The 22,403-nt window shown below is 39.9% G+C and overlaps 1 protein-coding gene across 2 annotated transcripts; it reads left to right on the forward strand.

Moving 5' to 3' along the window:
• The first annotated feature begins 12 nt into the window (after positions 1-12).
• stx6 (syntaxin 6) lies at positions 13-22,138 on the forward strand. 2 transcript variants are annotated; one of them, XM_003219852.4, is made up of 8 exons: positions 15-235; positions 5,496-5,665; positions 6,888-6,982; positions 10,696-10,758; positions 11,971-12,093; positions 14,513-14,619; positions 15,838-15,932; positions 17,051-22,138. In XM_003219852.4, exons 1-8 carry the CDS (start codon positions 201-203, stop codon positions 17,125-17,127), a joined length of 765 nt encoding a protein of 254 aa, XP_003219900.1. In that variant the 5' UTR covers positions 15-200; the 3' UTR covers positions 17,128-22,138. The 2 variants fall into 2 exon arrangements, with proteins under 2 accessions (XP_062833809.1, XP_003219900.1); XM_062977739.1 differs by lacking the exon at positions 10,696-10,758 and having other exon boundaries at positions 13-235.
• The last annotated feature ends 265 nt before the right edge of the window (positions 22,139-22,403 follow it).

Here is a 22,403-nt window from a genome sequence, read left to right on the forward strand (position 1 = left end):
GTGACAAGGAAGGTTTCGGGCTTTCTCGTCCAATAAGCGGCACCCAAGGTCACGTGAGAAGGGCGCTCATGGCCGAGGGGGCTGAAAGCGGCAGCTGAGGGGAAAAGAAGGGGAAGGGGACCGGGCGGGGAAGGAAGGAAGTAGTCGTCGGTCCTCCGAAGAGAGGGAGAAGCTGCGAGGGGAAACGGGGCGCCGAGGCCATGTCCATGGAGGACCCCTTCTTCGTGGTGAAAGGGTGAGTAGGCCGGGGCTGAGGCCTAGTTCTGACTGAGGCGCTGTCACCGAGCGAAAGCTGTGAGTGGGATATACTCCTCCTGATCCAAACAGGTCCCATTGTTTTTCTTTTAGGATAAAAGCTTAGACAAGTTCATTAGACGAAAAGTTTGGATTTATTTCCCTATTTATGTATGTATACCTATATCTATACATCTGTATCAAAATCTGTATGTAGTTCCAAAAGTAAAAGTTTGTATGTATGTTTGTGCATATGTATGTATTTTCAACATCTTCATTAATTACTTGGATGAAGGTTTAGAATGCATGCTTATCAAGTTTGCAAATGTATGTATTTATCATGTCAGAAGCAAATTGAGAATACAGTTATAATGTATTTAAAACCACAAATAAAAGTTCACTGGAATATGTTCACTGCACCTGACTATTATTGCTTGAGTATATTTTAATGTATATATTTTATATGTTTTATGATTTTATATTTATACTAGCTGTGCCCGGCCACGCATTGCTGTGGTGTTGGTGAGAAATTGTTGAGGTAGTGGTGGTATTCCTTCTACCATGCAGGAGGACACAATCCAAGCACTCCTGACAGATGACCATCCAGCCTCTACATAATAATGATGATGAAGATAATAATAATAATAATAATAATAGAAGCATAGAATCTAAGAATTTGCAGAGACCCCTAAGGGCCATCCAGCCCAACCCTTTCTACTGTGCAGCAGGATACAAGCCAAGCATTCACAACACATGGACACATAGTGTATAAAAACTATACACTACTACACAGGGACATAGACCCCCTCTACCCTCACCACTTACACAGTACACAAACAACCAAATGCATACTAAACATAAAGACAACCATACAACAGACAGTCAATATCACCACTACCTCAACAAGTTCTCACCAACACCACAACGCCACAGCAACGCGTGGCCGGGCAGAGCTAGTAAGATTATAAATGGGTAATATAGCTGTGTGGAAGGGCCTTGAGTCTACGCTGCCATATAATCTAGTTAAAATCAGATAATCTGTATCCTATAGGCAGTGTGGAAGAGGCCTGAGGCCTAACTGTGCCTGTCCCCTGGGCTGAGTAGGTTGCTAGGAGACCAGGTGGGCAGAGCTTAGCCCTCTAACCGGCAGCAATTGGATAAAAACAATTATTCCTTTCCTTCTAATTAGGACTTTATATTTCTTTTCTTTTTGTTTTATCAACCTAGAGCCGTGGATGATGGGTTGTGTTGTCAAATTTCAAGATTGGGGGGGCCTGTAGTTTTGTTGTTTTGTCCAGTGCCCTGATTCCATCACTCTTTTATATATATAGAAAAATGTTTTAAATGTATTTATGTGATTGTATTTTATTGTAAATTGCTGGGCTTGGTCCCCATGTGAGCTGCCCTGAGTCCCTTTGGGGAGATGGGGTGGGATATAAGAATAAAGTTATTATTATTGTTGTTATTAAGTTAACTTGGCATTATGCTAGATTTCTTTTGACCAGAAACTGGCCACTTCAAGTGCCTCTGGTGTTGCTGTAAGAAGGTCCTCCATGGTGCATGTGGCAGGGACCAGACTGCATTGTAGTAGGTGGTCTGTGGTTTGCTCTTCTCTGCATTCACATATCGTGGACTCCACTTTGTAGCTCCATTCCTTAAGGTTAGCTCTGCATCTCGTGATACCAGAGCACAGTCTGTTCAGCTCCTTCCAGTTCGCCCAGCCTTCTGTGTGCCTAGGGGGAAGTTTCTGATTGAACCACTGATTGAGGTTCTGGATTTTAGCCTGCCACTTTTGGACTCTCACTTGCTGAGGTGTTCCTGCAAGTATCTCTGTAGATATTAAGAAGCTGTTTCTTGATTTAAGATGTTGACATCCTAGCTGATATCCGAACAGAGGATGAGCCGGAGATGAATGAATAAATATAGTAAATAAATAAAATAAATAAATGTCAATGGTCTTTTCATTACTGGCTGCTACTTCCCAATGGATATGAGATGGTGCAATATTGGCTAAATAGGATAATTTCTCCAGTGATGCATAGGCATTCTGTGATAATGTCACATGTCTCATTAAGAGCCACATCCACCATTGTAACGTGATGAGATGTATTCCACACTGAGCATGTGTATTCAGCAGCAGAGTAGAAAAGCACAAGGGCAGATGTCTTCACTGTGTCTGGTTGTGATCCCCAGGTTGTGCCAGTCAGCTTTCGTATGATATTATTTCTAGCTCCCACGTTTTGCTTGATATTCAAGCAGTGTTTCTTATAAGTCAGAATACAGTCCAGGTACCTGACTCCCAGGTATTTTGGTTGCTTTAATGCTCCAATGGGATTCCATCACAGGTAATCCTCAGAGCTCGAGATGCTTGTCTGTTCTTATGATAAAAAGCACACGTCTTTGTTTTAGATTAATTAGGAATCACATGGTTTCCCCTGTAATAGACAGATGTAACTAAATTTGAAGAGATATCTAATGCTCCAGAGGACAGGATCAGAATTCAAAAGTGTAGATCCATATAGATTTTAGCCTATAAAGCTCTAAACGGTTCCGGCCCAGCTTACTTGTCCGAACGTGTCTCCCACTATGACCTACCACCTAATTTAAGATCTTCAGAGGAGGCCCTGCCAGTCTCAGAGATACGGCTGATGGGGACGAGAGACAGGGCCTTCTCAGTGGTGGCTCCTCGGCTGTGGAACTCCCTCCCTAGTGACATCCGGCAGGCTCCATCCCTTTTGAGTTTTAGAAAGAAAGTGAAGACCTGGCTATGCGAGCAAGCATTCAAATAATAAGTTTCGTTGGCCTCGACTCGGTCTGGACTAAGGTTTATGTACAATGTTTTGTGGATGAATAGCTCAAGAATTTTGTATTATTTTAAATCTGTATTTAATTGCTTATGTTTTATTCTTTTGTATTGTTGTGTATTGCCATTGAATTCTGCCAGTTTTGTAAGCCTCCCTGAGTCCCTTCGGGTGAGAAGAGCGGGATAAAAATAATGGAAATAAATAAATAAATAAATAAATAAATAGATCCAGCCTGAGAAGTAGCTATTGTCAAGTAGCCAAGTGGAAGGTTGAACCTGGATCTCCTCTATCTTTGTTCAGCATTCCAACCAATGTACCAGTTCACAGAGTTGCCTATCACAGCTAAACGAAACCCCCATCTCTCAGAAGCAGTGTATATTTCAAGATAATTTACTTGGGAAAACACACGAGAAGGCTGTGGTTGGTTTTCTGCCTTACTTGTGTGATTCCTGCCTATATCCACTGGTTCCTTTTTGATGAGGTGGCTCTCTGGTGTGGTCTAGCAGAGCTGTTCTTAATGGATTTGGCAGTGGCTGAATGAAAAGTGTTATGTGAAACAGGGAAGAAAGCCAGGTGAAAGAGAATAGGCTTGTGCTAGGACATCATATGTTTGGGTGTCTAAAATCAGTTATGTATGTATTTCTCACTCAGTTCATTGGCATGCTACAGTCTTTTCTCCTTGATTTAATGAAACCAAATATAGCTGGTTCTGTAAACTATCGTTTTATGAATGCAAATTTCTGTAAATATTTTTCTGATTTTAAGAGCATGAAACTGAAGGCCAAAATATGGTTCATTACTGTTTTGATAAGTTCTCAATTATTTTTCCTCATACCTTGTATTTGACATTCAGTATATATTGTTTACTTTTGTAATGATCAATATGTTTGAGAATTCTATAAACAAACCACCGTGGTTTCCTGTTTCCCTCATGCTAGAATAGGTTTTTTAAAATAATCTTAATTATTGGGAGGTGATCAGTATCCAATCACTAGAAAACCAGCTTTGGGGAATCTTACACAAAAGGCTGGGCTCCATGAACTTTGAGCAAGTACACTATATGTTTCTTCGAATTCAGCTATCAGATAGAAGAATAATGAAAAGCCAGTTTTACGGATTAAATTATAGACACAGAACCTAAAAGTTACCAATCAATTATGAAATAGATGATAGGTGTAAGGATAAGAGTAGCGAGGCTATTCCAACCAACTAAACATGCTGGAGAGCATTCAGAAATGTTGAATGTTTGGGCAAGTGAAGGAAATGATGTTATGGAAAGGTATGCAAAATAAAAAATTCATCCCAATACATCAGGCATTGTTTAGCTATTACAAAGTAGGATAGGCCAGGCCATGCTTCATATAAAGCCTTTGTGGTTAGATCTAGGGTAATCTGTCACTGACATGTTAATTAAAATCTTGACTGAATCACTCATTAACTCTACAGTTTGGTTTCTAAGGATAAATAAAAATGAATAAGTTTTAAACTCGGGTAAGCAGCTATTGTTACTGGCATGCATCAGCTTTGGCCAGCATAGTCGGGAGAGAGTGGGATTTGCAATACAAAAACTATTTAGATGGCCACAGTTTCACACCTCTTCAGAAAGTAGGTTTCTATCTTTACAGTTGCCATTTTAAAAACATTTCCTTAAGGGTCAAAAGGAAGTTATGCTGTGTATGTTGATCAGTCCTCAGCTCGTTCAGCATGTTTTTCTCTGTTTTATAGATGGGAGGATGGATCTAGCTTTCAACATAAATATAAAATAGGCTGTGATGTAGCCATAGAATCAAATTAACAGAATCTCATCTTTATTGCCTCAGACCAATGACAAGGAATAAACAAGCTGCCTTGAAACTCATGGTTCCCAAAATATGCTCTACGCACATTGTGAAGGGTTACACAGAGAGAGAAATCTGTAAGGAATCCCTCTGTAGACAACATCTACTATTTTCTTTCAGTTACAGTGTTCCCTCACTTATCGCGGGGGTTAGGTTCCAGGACCACCTGCAATAAGTGAAAATCCGCGAAGTAGGGGACACTATATATTTATACATTGTTTTAGTAGTTATACACTATTTTAAGTCTATATCAACCAATCGCGTCCTTCTCCTCCCATTGCCGCATGGGCTCCTTTTCTCTCCCTTTGGCTTCTCCTTCCCCCCTTCCTTAGGCTGTAAATTGTAATTTTGAGTGATTTATAATAGTCTTTTAGAGTTTATTGAAAAACCACGAAACAGCGAATCCGCAAAAAGTGAACCGCAGTAGTGAGGGAACACTGTACACAATACTAAATGGTATCAAAGATCAAGCTTAAAATAATTTATGTTTGAGTGCAGGAAGTAAGCTTATAGTAGTAAATATGTTTACAATTATCAAGTTGCCATCCTTAGTAGTGATAATGATATGTTCTGTCACATTTAAATGGTCTTTAATTTATTTATTTTCCTTGATTTCCAGGGAAGTTCAAAAGGCAGTGAACACTGCCCAGGGGCTCTTCCAGAGATGGACAGAGCTCCTGCAAGATCCATCTACAGCTACAAGAGAAGAAATTGACTGGACCACTAATGAGCTAAGGAACAATCTAAGGAGCATTGAGTGGGATCTTGAGGACTTAGATGAAACTATTAATATCCTTAGGGTTCTGTGATAGATAACTAAATGAACCTATGTAATGTTTTTTCAGAAAACTTGGTAGTTTTGTGACAGTCATTTAATCCAATAAATATGTTTTGATATAGTTGATGTTGTACATGTTGTTGATATCAGAAAGTTATCTGTCATGCTTCAAGTTATCCTGTAAAAGTCCATTTGGATTTCCTCTTCCATGTGTTATAGTTCCCAAAACAGTGTTATTAAAGGCAAAAATACTAAATAGCCATAGCATAGCAAGGCAGCTGAGAACCTCAGAATTGTTAAAAAACAATTTGAATAACCACTGAGCTGCTGATCTTGCTGACTGAAAGGTCACCAGTTCAAATCCGGAGAGCAGGGTGAGTTCTTGCAGTTAGCCCCAGCTTCTGCCAACCTAGCAGCCCAAAATATGCAAATGTGAGTAAATCAATAGGTACCCCTCTGATGGGAAGGTAACAATGCTCCATGCAGTCATGTCGGCCACATGAACTTGGAGGTGTTTACAGACAGCGCCGGCTCTTCGGCTTAGAAATGGAGATGAGACCAACCCCCAGAGTCAGATATGACTAGACATAATTTCAGGGGAAAACCTTTACCTTTACCTTACCTTTACTTTTAATATTATTTGTCTGTTTTGAGGCCCCCAGAGCAGTGTATTATTTTAAAAAACAACCCAGAAAATAAAATAGCCACACTCATAGAATCATAGAGTTGGTAGAGACCGCATAGGCCATCCAGTCCAACCCCCTGACATCTAGGAAGAGCACAATCAAAGCTCCCTCAACAGATGGCCATCCAGCCTCTGTTTAAAAGCATTGTAGACATTTTACATATACTTTCGAAGCACATTCTAAAAATGATCTGGTGAAATGTATTGCTTCTTGTTTATTTATTGTTAATAATAATTACACTATGTATCAAAATTTGAAAAAATTTCTCTTCCTGGTTTGAAAATGTTATTCCTGTTTAATTGTGTGGTCTTTATTTTGATATATTCACTGAAACTATAGCAAAATGTGCTGCAGGATGTCCCACAAAAACAGTTTTTGCAGTTTAATAAAACTTTTCCATATTTTTATGATAGAAACAATTAGGAAATTACATTTATAACCCAGGAACAAAAAATGTATTACATAGTGTTATTTTTTTAAAGGCCTTGATACTGCTTATTAGGGCAATCTGTATATCAGACAATTTCCTTAACTAGTTATTATCAACGCATTGTTGAAGCTAATCCTCGGAAGTTCAACCTCGATGCAACGGAACTGGGTGTAAGAAAAGCCTTCATCACAAGCACACGGCAGGTGGTTAGGGTAAGCCATTTGAGTCTCCAGGAAATTATGTTGTAGAAGATAAATCATGTTTACTTGTTAAAGCGAAGCAACCACTAATCCTCCCAAGTGTGAATTCAAATACTCTACAGTTAAACAAGAGTAAGTCTAAGAACAAGTCAGAAAAAAATAGCTTACATAATAAATTACCTTGATTCTAAGGTGCCATCGATTGTGAGACAGACACTGATTTCAATACCACCAGAAAGCACCTGTGTGATTCTAAGATCCTGTTTTTAGAGATATTTAGGAGAAGGTGCATCTTAGAACTGAAGAAATAATAACATTTGTGTTTTAATAAACCCTGAGTTTTGGCATGGATCCATCAATTTGCCTGGATGTTTATGAGCAGTTAGTTGGTGGTGATGCCATCAGCCTTACTGCTGATTGCTTTTTGGTCTTATTTGTTGTTTAATTACTACATTGTCTTGCTGAATGTTCTAATGTTTTTACCATCTCAGGATTTGCCATAAAAAGTTTCCTCTGAACTTTCTTGGATGTCCCATGAAGAATTGCTGCCACTTACTATTGTTGCTATCAAGGCAACTTCAACTTATGTTAACCCTATAAGACCTTGAAGTTAGCACCTCAGCAACAGTCCTACTCAGGTCTTGCAGACTCAGGGCCATTGCATCCTTGACTGAACCTATCCATCTGTCATGCAGTCTTCCTCTTTACTGCTTTTAAAAATCATAGCAAGTATTAACTTTTTTTTAGTAAGTCAGGTCTTTTCAGAATGTATGCTAAATACCATATGGCAGTCTCAGTTTAATCATCCCAACTTCTAGGGAGAATATGAAGGATAGGCTATAAATCAACAAATATATGAGGGATGATGTGAGGTTTTAGTTAAGATACTTTTTCTGTTCAGATATCTTGAACTGAAATATGTATGTACTGAAAAGAGTTTTTTTTAGAAACTGCTACTCAGACTGTTCCATGCATCCAACATTTGCTTTGGTGCATTAATTACCGATCTTATTCTGTAATAACAACTATCCATTTTCCTCTATATCTCAGGATAAAAGCAGGGAAAGCTTCAAAATCAGTTCGCAAGTGTGTGAGAGAGTGTTTAAAAGGAAAAACGTTCTGGGCTCTGGATTGTAACCTGCAGATTCAAAATGCCAGTCTCATGTATAAGAGGAGCAGCAATGTTTGGTTAGTAAGGAAGCAAAGGGTATTTGACGCGCAGTGAACTCATTGGAAAACAAGGCTTTTAACACTTATGAGAAAAAGGTACAGTTGATATACCCTGTAGTATTGTATACTGTACTTTTTGCTAGAGTAAACTATGAATTGTCACTGTTTTCTGTAGTATGATATGTCTACATTAGTAAGGCCTCAGTTAGGGCTGCCAAATTTTAGTCCAAGAACAACAACTTCCTTTTAAAATTCCCAACTGAATTGGCAAAACAACTTGTAGCATTTGTTTTCTATTTCATTTTCCCACTTTCTGAGAAATACATCTGAATGTCTTCTGAAGGCAGGAGGGCTTTAAAATGTATTTTGGATAAGTGTGTTTGAAAGATAATAAATCACTATTGTGGTACTAATCACAGTAGTTCAACTATATTAGCTAACCCATACAAAACCACAAATGTGGATTACTATTCTGATTGATTCAACATCTCAAGTAGCAACCTGTTCAAACAAAACTAAAGTAATAGGATACTATTTATATTAATCAAGAATAATCAAAAGTTTGGGTTCTGTTCCATTTCACTCACTGATAAAAAGCTGTTTTTCAAATACACAATAACGTTCAGGTTGCTTAATGAATGTTAATTGTTAATCTGTTGCTATTGTTTTATCTAAAAAGGATGTTTGCTAATGTCGGTAGCAAAGCAATTAGTAAAATGTTTGTTTTTATGACTATTGGTTTTGGAATGAATTAGTATACATAGTGGTATTTTTATTAACTTTCACAACATCTACTGCTAAAAACCACACAACTAACTATTCCTTGCTTTTCAGAATTTTAACGAGGTTTCTCATAAATAAATATTCCTTATAGAGCAATTATATACATCAGTGGATGTTCTGTGGAATGCTAGGGTTCCACAAAAGAGTCATAGGATTCTGCAAATATATATATATTTAATACATGTTTTAAAGTCTGTGGTAGAATATGAAGAGCTTCTTGAAATTGATTGTGCCACTCCTTCAAAATCTCTTTATTTCTAACCTGCATATGCAAAATACCCAGGCCGTAGGAATAGATTAATAGAAGGAAGAACTGGGGATTCACAATGCTTAGGAGCAGAGTTAGGGTTTGAGGGGGGGGGGGGGCGGGGGGGCAAAATCTTCTGAAGAGTTCCATGACCAAAAAGGTTTGGGAATCATTGATACACATTTCGACTCTATGTAAAATCATTTTTTTGGGTAAACATGTATTGGATTGGAACCTTTAGATAGCTTTCTGTCAGACTTGCTAACCCTCAAGGCAACCAAAAATGCACACAATACATTAGGCAAGCTTTCAAAGCCCTATTGGCTTCTACATCGAGCAAATATATTAAAAATCACATAGGAGAAAAAAAATAATATAGCAATGTGAGAATCATAAGCTTGTTGTTGTTGCTGTTGTTGTTGTTATTTATACCCCCACTTTATCTCTCCTGAAGGAGACTCAAAGCGGCTTAACATTAGCATGCAATTTAAAGTATACAAACATGCAAACATTAAAGCCTACATTTTGTTATTTTTGTTGTAGTAGGTTAAGATAGTCTGGATTGGAAGGATATCACTACTGGCAGAAGTCACTCCTCCCTTAGGCCATGTGGGCACTGGGAGACAAAAGAGTTATAAAATCCAGCCAATAAAATTTCAACTCAATTAGTACAGAACAAGTAAAAGAGCAGAGGGGTTTCTCCCATCAATGATATCCCTTCAGGCTACCTTAACTGACAATCACAGAAATTGGCCATTTTTCTTCTTTTCCTGTATGGTTTTTATATTGTTGTCTGATAAAAATCCAGTGGAGCTTTACAAACTTGCATGATGTATCTGTTGTGTTTTTGGTTGGCTAGTAAAAGTACTGCTGTGTTGTGGATTTCGGGTGTTGTTGTATTTTTTCTATTTGTCCAACTTGGCTATTCATGGATATGTTTTATACATCTGTTCATATACAGTAAGTTGTTTGCTCAAGTAAGTATCCAGTGAAGTCTACATGTGGGGTTCCAGGGATTCTCACAATGTTTGTGAGTAGGTGAAGATATGAAATAAATAGATGGCAAAGTTGGACTATCCTTTATAACACAGAGACTGAGACTGTTCATTGGCTTTGCATAGTGTGGATAATACAGAATTATATATTGATTCTGCTACAGAGCACCTGTTTAATGACAACAACAGAAATCTGAGAACAAACCTAAATGGGTAACCAGATTTACAACTGTGTATTTTGTTAATGCAGATGCATGCATATCTGTATCTGCATGTGTATTAATACCACATTTACAACTTCACTTCCACAAACTGAATTGAAAACAGATTACACTAAAAGAAAATGTCTAGCTGTTTCCATAGAGGAACTTATGCAATGTGCAAGACATCCAACAGAATTCAAGCCATTTTCTGGCATGGAGATAAAGCAATTTAGTTTAATAAATCAGTATACTTCTCAATTATACTCACCTTAGAATAATAATTTTAAAATGTGTGGTTATTTGTTTGAATTCTTTTTAACTAAATAGGATATGAAGGACCAGATGTCAAATACATCTGTTCAAGCTCTGGCTGAAAGGAAGAATAGACAGGTCAGTATTATTATTTTTTTCCGTGTCAGGAGCGACTTGAGAGAAACTGCAAGTCGCTTCTGGTGTTGATTAGACTGCCTTGTAAATCGTCTGCATTGGGTTTGCTTAAGGAATTAGTACTGGATGTTAGTATTTAAATGTTGTGCATTATTCATACTTCCCCTAGTTTCAGATATGCTAAGGCAGCAAGGTTCACATTATTATACTGAAGACTATAAACAATTCTGCAAAGGCTGGAATGTATATAGGCAATGGGATTAATTTATACATTCTCCATAACATTGTAAGAAGGGGCATTTACTCAAGCTAATCTTTCTTGACAAGGCAAATGTCCAAAGATAGTAACTCTGCCTTTCTAAAAATAGACCTTGTTCTTACAAAGAATCCATTTGCAAGAGGTCCTTGTTTCCCGAAATCCTGATAAACTGGGACCCAGAGCCTTCCTATACATTATGACAGCTCAGGATGATGGAGGATAGTGGGTTCTCTTCTGTTCATGATGCATAACAAACCCTGCACAACTGTATCAGTTTTGTACCTCTTTAATTGACATAACTTTCTTCAGTGAATCCTGGGATTTGAAATTTTGTGAAACGCTTAAAATTCTCTAACAGAGAGCTATCAAGAGTAGTTCAAGGAAGTGTCATAGAATATTCTAATTGCAGATGTGAAATTGCAGGATTTCATAGGATAGAGCCATGGCAGTTAAAGTGGAATTAAAGTGCTATGATTTTACAATGTGAGTGCACCCTATATGTCTTTGCAGATGCATGAACCAGTCTTAAATGTGTCTTGATTTTACATGAGAATATTTCTAAGTATGATGCCTTCTGGAAAATACAGTCATGGCTTTTGAGTTCCTTTCTAGTTCTGTTATAGCCCTGAACGACCAAGGTGGAATGTCAAAACTCACACTATAAAAATGGAGTCATTTTATTTGTTACTATACTATACTTCTGTTTAACTTTCTAGTTTGACACAAGAACAAACATTTCAGTTTGTACCCCTTAGGGGGGGAAGAGGCACTTTCCATCATATGTTGCTTAGAACTCTATGGTGTAAAAGGCAAACTGTCAAGTACACAGTACTCTAAAGAATAAATTGTTTTTCTTGGCACTTTTCTTTTGTAAATACTGATTTTGGAAGTGTGATACAATCAGATTTAAGTCACAGCATTTAATTTTTATTGGCTGTTTATTCACTGATACATAGGTCCTTCTGGGAGAAAGTGGAACTCATGGCTGGAGTTCTGGAGCTGACAAATATAGTCGTTTGGATCGTGAAATGCAGTCTGTGAATTCAAACTTCATTGAGGATCAACAGGTGCAGCAACAGGTGGGATATTTCTTGTGATTTGCTTATACAATATTCCTTGGCAACTTTGTGTGCAGTCTACATTTTTTTTTATTTCCCATACTTGTATCCCATTCTTCCCACCCCGAAGGGGACTCAGGGCAGCCTCACAACCGGCAGCAATTGGATGCCCAATATGCAAATTCCAAAAATACAATTACAATTAAAATCAAACATTAAAACAAATTATTAAAACAATTAAAATCACGCAAGGGCCCCCCATAGAAGTAATGTAGGGAAGGGGAGACCCAAATGATTGATTAGGCCTAGTGATCGTGAGAGAATTCTGATAGTTCCAAAACGGTCTCCTGATGTGGTAAAACTGAGTACCCAGGATGGTGGTCCCTCTAGGTTAAGGGTGGTGCTGTTCAACGCCAGGTCTGTCAATGGCAACTACCATCCAGGATTTAATCTTTGATGAACGGGCAGACCTGGCGTGCATAATGGAGACCTGGCTGGATAAGGCTGGAAGGGTCAATCTTACCCAGCTTTGCCCACCAGACTATTCTGTACAGCACCAACCGAGACCTGGAGGGCGGGGAGGCAGGGTCGCAGCGGTCTGTAGAGATTCCAGTTCCCTGACCAAGTGCCCCATGCTGCAGTCAACCATATTTGAATGTGTCCACCTGAAGACAGGTGACCAAGACAGAATAGGGATTCTGTTAGTATACCAACCACCCCACGGCACTACAGCCTCCCTGCCTGAGCTAGCCAGGATGGTCTTGGGCCTGGCGCTGGAGTCCCAAAGACTCATAGTGCTGAGGGGCTTCAATGTCCATGCAGAGACCACTCTGTCGGGAGCGGCTCAGGACTTCATGGCCACCATGGCAACCATGGGGCTGTTCCAACTAGTATCTGGCCCTACCCACAGAGCTGGGCACACACTAGATTTGGTTTTCTGCCAGGAATGGGAGGAAGGTGGTGGTGTGGAGCTGACCATCACTCCGTTGTCATGAACCAACCATCACCTGATCAGATTTAGGCTTACTGCACTCCCTAATCTCTGCAGGGGTGGGGGATCTATTAAAATGGTCTGCCCCAGGAGGCTTAGGGATCTGGATGGATTCCTGTAGGCCCCTTGATCATTGGAACTCCCCCCACTTCTCACACGGTCCTCATCTCCGCCCTCATCCCAAGGTCCAAAGATTGTTGTTTAATGTAATAGCTTTATATTAGTAGCTGGTTTTACTCCACACTCTTCCCTTTCCCCTGTCCTGCAATCTCTAATTCCCTCCAGCCTCCCCCAGTCCCCCCAGAATTCACAAAGTGCAAGTGCAAATGTAAAGTGCAGAAGGCTCAGAAGTAGGATGAGTAAATTGATCTAATGTCAAGAGTTTATAAGTGCAAGGCAGGGTTATAAGATATAACACTTAGTGGGTGAATTCATTAGATAAAGTGCCAGCCTGGACCAAGTTAGAACAGCATTAGTTCAAAGTCAGGGACCAAGTCTTAGCAGCAAAATGGTTAGTAGCAGCAGTGATATTAAAAATGGTCTTAGGTGGAAAATGACCCAGAGCCTGTTGGAAATAGCAACATCCCAAGCCACTCACTATTTATTTGTTAATGTATATATTTGATAACCTGTATTCTGTGTGTATGTTGATTTGACTCTCTGGTGTGGGAGGAGTTTAAGTGAGGTTCATAAGCAGGAACAATTTAAAGAATAGCTATGGAGAGGAAAGTAGAGAAAAACAACAGAAAGCTATGACAGAAACAGAGGATGCAGAGGTTGACTTGCAGTTTCATAATTGCCAAGTTGAGGAATTCCCAGGAAAACAATTAAGACAATTAGTGTTCTGTTTTGCTGGTAGAGACAAATCATCCACTTGTGCCAGATGGCAGAAATTAAATCTTTCTGCGTCCCAAAATTTTGTTTTTGTGCCCTAATGTCTTCTTGGTAGCATGCAGGCAATGTTGTCATGTTCCCCCCTGCCTGTGACCCCAAATAAGCAATTTTTCTAGCAAGAAATTATCCAGAAGTTGACCACTGGATCACTTGCTTTTCTTCAAAAACAATCCTCCTGTACTTAAATGATCCAGTGAGAAACAAGAACCTGCAAATGTGCCTCATGCCCTTAGATGATGCTTTGGGGGCAAACTATCACATGTTTTGTATTGGCCATGGGGTAGTACAATCCACCAAAATTTTGGGGGAGGGTGAAGCAATGTGCTCTTCTAACTTATTGATTAGCACCCACTCTAACAGAACTTCTGAAGACATTTCTCTTGAAATCTTCTGTCTGTGATAGACAAACTAGGTTTCGCTTACAGATCATCTTTAGGTGCTTAGGAAATGTGGGTTGTTTTTGTAGGAAACTGCAAATGGCACCCTAGATACCCAGGTCAATTGTAGTTGGCTACATGATTTTAACCATGTACATTCCTCTTTTTTGGTCCTCAGTTAATCATAGAACAGCAGGATGAACAGTTGGAGCTGGTCTCCGGTAGCATTGGGGTGTTAAAGAACATGTCCCAGCGCATTGGAGGGGAGCTAGATGAACAAGCAGTGTGAGTACTGAACACATTTTAGTCACAACCTTCCCAGCTATAAAATGTGTTTTTGATGTGTCATGTTTGCGGGCTTCTCTGAAAGCTGTGGCTTAGAAGGATTTTAAGCAGAGGGTGCATCTACACTACAGAATTAATGCAGTTTACACCACTTTGATTACCATGACTTAATGCTATGAAATCAAGAGAGTTGTAGTTTTGCCTTGAGCCATGGCTGTTAAAGAGGTGTCAAACTGCATTCATTCTACAGTGCAGTGACCTTTGATCCGATCTGCTACAACCTCCTCTTCAGTTCTCAACCAACACCAAAAGCAGGCAGTTTAGCTTTGTGGAGGAAAGGGGAAGTGAAAAATGAGCTCCAGCAAGTGATATTCAACATAGGGCAAAGCCCAAAAACAATAGAACAGAATAAAACAGATAAAAACAGCATATTTAAATAAGTAAAACACAATAAAATCAGACATGAGTTCACATGCGATACGATAACTATAAAACCAATTTAAAAAATAATATAGTGAGATTCGAAGACCACCAATTTGGAGAATGGAGTAACATGGGAAGACAATTAAAACGAAAGTGCAATGATATATTATATGGTACCTTTAGGGCACAGAGGACAAAGTGCGAACATTCTCAACATTGGAGTGAGGTAGGACGTCCAGTCGGGACTAGGAGGGTGGAATAAAGTGCGAAGTGTGATGCATTTGTTTAGGTAGGTTTGAATCGTGGGGACTAGGTTATTCAAAAGCACACTGGAAGAACTAAGCTTTTAATTCCTTTTTAAAAGATCTTAGGGTGGTTGCTTGCCTGATCTCCCTAGGAAGGGAGTTCCGGATCCGAGGGGCCACTACCGAGAAGGCCCGTTCTCTCATTCCGACAGGCCGAGCTTGTGATGGGAGTGGGAGTGAAAGGATAAAAATAAAAAATGATAGCAAAAGATGCTTTGAAATTATGATATCTGTATTATTTTTAAATGCCTGGTATCTAAAATAATTTAGCCTTTGTGCCAGGCAGACTCTTGTTGGGAGGGCATTCCCTAAGTCTTATGCCAAAGCTGAGAATGTCCCTTTCCTTGTGGTTAAAAAGTTACCTTCAGTGAAGCGGCACATGGAGAAGAGCTTCTTTCCTTCCCAAGTTAAATTTAAAATTAAGTTTTAAATTTCAAAACCAAGTCCATTGCATAATCGGACATTCTTATCTCCCTTCCCGTGGTCCCAGCATGTTGGATGATTTTGCTCATGAGATGGACAGCACTCAGTCACGACTAGATAACGTTATGAAGAAGCTTGCGAAAGTGTCCCACATGACCAGTGGTGAGTAGCATGGAATCTAAGAAAAGCACATTATGTCTTCCTTCATTGCAGGAGCCAACAGAGGCTGACCTCAGAAAGGTTTCAGTTGGGCTACCTCTCCCAAAATCCTCTGCTGGATTTTCCTGGCTGTGGGCTTCCACTAAGTCAAGCATAGAATTTCTTTGGGAGGTTTTGGTCTTTCTGGTTGCCAATGACTTCTCAAATTTTCAAGATCATTTGTGACCATTTTATACTGGTGCACTGTCAGCTAACCCAAATGGCACGGTGATCTGGAAGCTTTTGCAGGGTTGGGGATCCTTGCTTTAGTGGATGGAACTCTTCAAATTTTCATCCCGCACCTTTTCTCATGTTTTGTTTTTTCAAGGATACCAACAGCAAAAGCTCAGTTACCTTTGGGGTAGGGAAGCTTAACATTCATACAGAGTGAGAAGTAAGGATCTTGCTGGAAAGTATTGCTTTCACATGGCATTCCATCCAACTCTTTGAGTTTGTTAGATGCTTATAGTAATGCTTCACAAAGGCTTGGTCTTCTCTTGCAACATATAAGCAGAATGGGAGCACTGAGAAAGCCCTTAGGCATTCCTTTACTTTACTAAGGATAATTGTGAGACCATCTGAATTGTGTGAACCTTGAGACATGCCCCAGAATCCCAAGCAATACACACAAAAATACAAAGGGAATATGGAAGGCATTGCTTGGAACAGAAAATCATTCCTAAGAAACACTGGGAAAGGGCAACAACAAAAAGAAACTGAAATTATTCCCCTTCATCTTTATGCTCATTCTTGCTAGAGGGTTTTTTTAATTAAGGGATGGCAAAAAATAAAGTTTCTATCAAACCATTGAGAACTACCACCAACTACATTATGTGCAAGACTTAATTTTTAGGTCAGTCAAGGAGTATTATGTGGCATGGAACATAGTTGTGTTCCAAATAATTTTCCAAGTAATTGTTCCAAATTTTTTTTTTGAAAAAGTTCTGTTATCAGCACCGCTTTCCTTATTATGTCTTGAATTTCTGGGGCTTAGTATGTTATAGAGGATACTAAATGGAAAGGAATTTCTTCTTTAGCCTTTCTGAAAAATGAAGGCCTAACGCATACATATTCTTTTGCAGATCGGCGACAGTGGTGTGCAATTATCATTCTCTTTGCTGTCCTGCTGGTGGTGATTATCTTGTATTTTGTGCTGTGACAAAGTGGAACTTGGGCACTGTTTCTAGCTCCCTTTTCAGTGGACTCCCAGACAATCTTCCGGTCCAACAGAGGAAATTCCCATTATGAGAACCATGTTTTGGGAGCGGGATACTGTGCTCCTCTGTGGATCAACACCAGTGTCATGACTGTCTGAACCTCATGGCTCTTCTGCTCTTCATCATGATCAACTTACTGAGGAAATAATGGTAAACAAAGAAATACCCAAATTCTTCTCTCTGTTGCAGGAAGCACTTCCTGCGGGTTCTGAATACGGTTGTTTTTCTGTGCTTTTCTCTGAGACAAGCAAATTGGAAGGGAAAGAGACATTACCATCCTGTTGCAGGTGTAAATGGTTTTCAGGAAGTACTTCAGATGCCTTTCTTCTGCTTGTAAAAACAGGACTCCTGGCAGTCTTTTAAAAGACGCATACAGACAACAAGTCTCCATTGGCCAGAGGATTCTCTTCATAAGGCAGCTTAGAGCACTGTCTTGCAAAGAACCATGGAGCCGCATGGGTCTGCAAAAGCAGTAACTAATTCACACTTTTTTTTTCCAGAACACTATTGTGCTGCCAGTTCATGAAAGGTAAATGCCCATGTGCCCCCCCAACCCCCCATGTTAAATAACGGCACAGAGCAATACACATTTGGGCAATTATAAAAGCAAACAAAACCAGAATGAGGATTGCTGTGAGCCCAAAAGTCTTGGAACCACAGCTAAGGTGGATCTTGAAGGCAAGGCACATTTGCACATATGGCCTCAGCAGTTCCTGCTCTCGTCTAGGTGAATAATACTGACCCCTGCTTTCATGTGAGTCATATCTGCTTCTTGGCAGAAACCTTGGGCAAAACTGCTGTTTGTTTGAATGGTAGCCATACTGTGCTGTCGTGCTTCAAGCAGCGGTAATTTGAATTCATTTTTCAGAGCTTTAACCTCAGTTTTACTGTGCTGCAAAGTGGGAAGCCAGTCAGCTTTCTGTAGCTACAGTCTTGCCTGCTTTTTTGTATGTGTGAATTATTTTTGGCTTTGAAAACAAAGCCTTTGTGAAAAAAAAATACTCTTGCCCATGGGGGGACTGTTCCCTCTTGATTCTGCTGCTTTTCGTTAATAGCTGCTTTTGTTTGGTGACTGAATATTTCAGTTCAATGTTTTAATAGCAGTTAAAGGAAAAGGGGCCATCACTCTCTCCTGCGTATGGATAACATGTGTCTGTTAAGGTAGAGCACACCTTAGATGCATAAGCATACATAAAGATATGTAGAACTGCATCACCTTGTCAACAGCAATAGTGAAGGTGGTTCAGAGCAGAAGGAAACGACAAAAAAATGGAAGCTAACAATTCTCTTTCCAATCCTGTGAGAAGGAATTCTGGCCTCCAGTTTTAAAGAATGAATCATGTAGGATAGGTAGGAAAATTATGTGGCTATTCCTTTGAACAGATGAAAGGGGTTTGGCTCCTTTGTGTCGTGTGGGAGTCCTTGAGTGAAGAGGTCAATGGTGCTGGTCAGGCTTAATACAAAGGGAAAGACTCATAATCACTCCTGGCCTGGAGAGCTCTGGGAGCAGGAGAAATCCTTGAAGACAGGCAGCAGGCAGGCTGGTCTAGCCAGTTCACTCCATGCCCTATGTGCCCTAAAAGCGTCTACCTTATGCTGCTGTTTCTCTAAAAGGTGCAAAGAAGTTCCTTAATGAGGGAGGGAGGAGTTCCTTAAAGGAAGAAAGTTTTGAACACCACTACTTTACTGTGTCAGTAAGCTTTTCTTCCCTTCCCCTACTGTAAAGCCAGTCCATATGGGTGGCCAGGTATCTTACTCCAGCTTTTCCCAAGTTTCAGAATGTCTACTATGTACATCACACTTTTAAAAAAAAATTCTCAAAGGCCTGAAAGTCCATTTGTTGCTTTGGGATTCAAGCTCTGTCCTCCAAACGATTAATTTACTTTCAGTGTTCGTTGAAGCAGCATGTAGTGAGAACTGAGCCTAGCTGTTGTTTTCTAGCATTCCGCTGCATTGTTCCTCACACTTCTATTTCTTATTGTTTACTTTTTTTGTAATACCTACATTTCTAAACATTTTAAATGGACTGCTTACACTCCACCTCGTGTATAAATACTGTAATACTGTCAACTGTCTCTCTTGGTGACCAAGTGAATTATTGTGGTTTCCCCATTCAAATTACATGTGTCTTTAATGCAACCCCCCCCCCCCCCAAAAGGAGGTGAGACTTATGTAACAAAAGCCTGTGTGACTCTCTGTGTCTCCCTTGGAGTGGCTGCCTTTTCAGCACTGCTGCAACAAAGGGGTCCTTTGTGTGTGTGAACAATTTCTGGTTTGGCTGCTACTTCAGAACAGGCAGTGCTTTTGTTCCCAACTAAATTCCATAAAGCAACTACTTTTAGACACGAGGTTAGCAATCTTTTGAGACTTACTTTTCAAAACAAAAAGATGCCTCTTCTCCCCAACCAGCTGATAGAGTACAAAGATTCATTGCTGCAGGGGTTGGCGGCCACAAAGTAGCTGTTCATTCATTCTACAAAGGTGGCAAGACTGTACCAACCCATCCCATCACAACTGTCCATTTTAATTTCATATGTTTTTTATGTGCCTTACTGAGACACCTCATCCCCCAAATAAAGCATAACTTCAGGTTAGTCTTCGTGCCCATGAGATACATGCTAGACCTCTGCCCTGGGGCTGGTTGGATCATTTGGTCACAGTTGCTGCAAAGATGTGTCAGATTAATTTGCCTTTGAGGGAGGTTGCTAGATCATCCCTGCAGGAATAAAACTGCTCTGATCATGCCTTTCATTCTTTAAGGCTTATAGGTGGTTTTCTCTTTCAGAAAAAGTGTGCCTCAGCTCTTTCATATTTTGGAAATGTGCAAAAAGCATACGTGTGATAAGCAGGGACATTCCAGACCATTTGAGAAAAACCTCAAAGGCTTTCTTGACATGCTTATATACAGGCACTCTTGAAAGGGTTGTCATGGGGAAAGGGTGTCTTCACTGAAGCTTCCTCAGCAATCCGTGTTTCCACAACAAGCCACATTTTTCAACATCCAATGCTCACAAGGACAGAAAATGAGTTGAAATTTTCTGAACGAGGCCACAGACAGCAAAACAAACAACGGGAGTTAGCCCTTCCCTATGCTAGCCAAAGCATGTGTGTGTGTGTATACATACACACACACTTTGGCTAGCATAGGAAAGGGCTAACTCCCGTTATGTTTGTTTTGCTGTACACACAGACACATATATAAAATTAATTTACAGTATTTATATCCCACCCTTCTCACCCCGAAGGGGACTCAGAGCGGCTTACAAAACACACATAGGACAAACATAGCTAGTGTGTTTTGTGCCGCAACAAAGAGCAGTGACTGAACAGTTGCCTGCTTGGTCCCTTGGCCCACTCTCCTCTGTCATAAGTACAGTAGAGTCTCACTTATCCAACACTCGCTTATCCAACGTTCTGGATTATCCAACACATTTTTGTAGTCAATGTTTTCAATACATCATGATATTTTGGTGCTAAATTCGTAAATACAGTAATTACTACATAGCATTACTGCGTATTGAACTACTTTTTCTGACAAATTTGTTGTTAAACATGATGTTTTGGTGCTTAATTTGTAAATTCATAACCTAATTTGATGTGTAATAGTGTTTTCCTTAATCCTTCCTTATTATCCAACATATTCGCTTATCCAACGTTCTGCCGGCCCGTTTAAGTGAGACTCTACTGTATTCATCTAACACTGTTTCAGTGTTCTAATAGTTTGCACATGTCAGTGAACTTAAACCCACAGCAGTAATGGCTTGTGGGTTCCTGTGTTAATGTGTGGAGGTGAAATGTGTAGAAACTGAATTGTTCCTGTTACTGCCACTAACCTGGGTTAAGTCAGTATTTGGCATTGGGCTCTTTGCTGAAGCTTTTCATGATGAAAGGAGAGTGAAGCCTTATTTGCACATCTACTCGAAGCCATGTGAATTGACTGGATGCCAGGAACACCGGGGATAGTGGAGTAGAGAAGATTCTTGGTTATCTCAATTGCCATCTTCTGGTCCACCAACATGATGGTGACACCAGACAGCCATGGTAACACAGGACAAAGCATCTTAGGCCCATTGGGTGATGATGAAGAGAGAGATGCTTTGGGAAAAGGGAACTTACCGTTTAGAAGAGGGAACGTTCTCATGTCAAAGTTTGTCCTTCTGAGATTGGACTGACCCCACCTTCCAGGGTTTCCTTGGGTTGGAGCTCATGGAGTAAGATAGTTCAGACTAAGAGCTGGAAGCTGAGGAGCTTTTTGCAGCCAGGAGAATATGAGAACTGCATTTTGACCCAGAAGCTGAAAAGGAAGCAAGTGTGCTCTAGCTGTGTCCCCCCAGCCTTTTCTATCTTCAGTTCTTTGTTTTGAAAGAAATGGTAATTGAGCCAGTACTTAAGAGGCTCAATATTTTTTATCCACCCTTAAAACACTAATAAATATGTACGTTTTTAATCTCTTTCCTGGAGAATTGCTGAAAGTACGCCATCTGGGCCATTTCATTAACCTATTATTTAATCAGGCATGATTCTGGATATGGTGCTATTATGTGTGATAAGGCATATCACCTGGTGAGACAGGAAAAAACCAGAATGTAGAAATATTTACCATTTTGTTTCTTGTAGATTATCACTGATTCAAAAGAAGGGGAATGACGTATTTGGAGAATGTGCGCTTTCGTGCTTTGTAAAGCACCATGTATTTTTAAAAAGTAACACTTCATTTACCTGCCCACATCATTTGAAAATTTTCGTAGAGGGCTCAAACCTGCCGAAGAAACACCCACAAATAGGCTTTGAAATGCACAGTGAGAATAACTGGCGCCCATTATTTCTGATGGGAAAAATGGTGATCCAGGGGCAAGACGAGATGAGGGGTTGCTGCACATTATGTCCTCTGGTGAAAACATCCAAGTGTTGGCAGGAGGAACCATTGCCACTAAAATAAACCGTGCAATTATGGATTTTTGTCGACCACTGTTTCTTATTCATGCTGTTGGAATCATGCTATGGTTACTTTAAAAAAACCGATCTTGCTACAGTATTAAAAATGGAAATTTTCCTAGCACCTGTGGAGTCTGGTTACATTTTAACCAGTGGGAGTTTTGCAGCTGTTGGGAAAGCGTGATTTGGCTTTGAGGAAAACCTCAACCATTCACACTGTGCCGATTTGATCTCTACACTTGTTCCTGGGAGCATAATCTTCCTCCACTTCATTTTTTAAAAT

The sequence above is a fragment of the Anolis carolinensis genome, chromosome 4 (assembly GCF_035594765.1).
Source record: "Anolis carolinensis isolate JA03-04 chromosome 4, rAnoCar3.1.pri, whole genome shotgun sequence".
NCBI lineage: Eukaryota > Metazoa > Chordata > Lepidosauria > Squamata > Dactyloidae > Anolis > Anolis carolinensis.

Excerpts from the sequence above, each read along its gene's own strand:
- stx6 (XM_003219852.4), top strand. The coding sequence starts at position 201 with ATGTCCATGGAGGACCCCTTCTTCGTGGTGAAAGG. Across the intron at positions 6,983-10,695 it reads GCACACGGCAGGTGGTTAGG|GATATGAAGGACCAGATGTC; the intron begins GTAAGCCATTTG and ends TTAACTAAATAG. Across the intron at positions 14,620-15,837 it reads GAGCTAGATGAACAAGCAGT|CATGTTGGATGATTTTGCTC; the intron begins GTGAGTACTGAA and ends CCGTGGTCCCAG.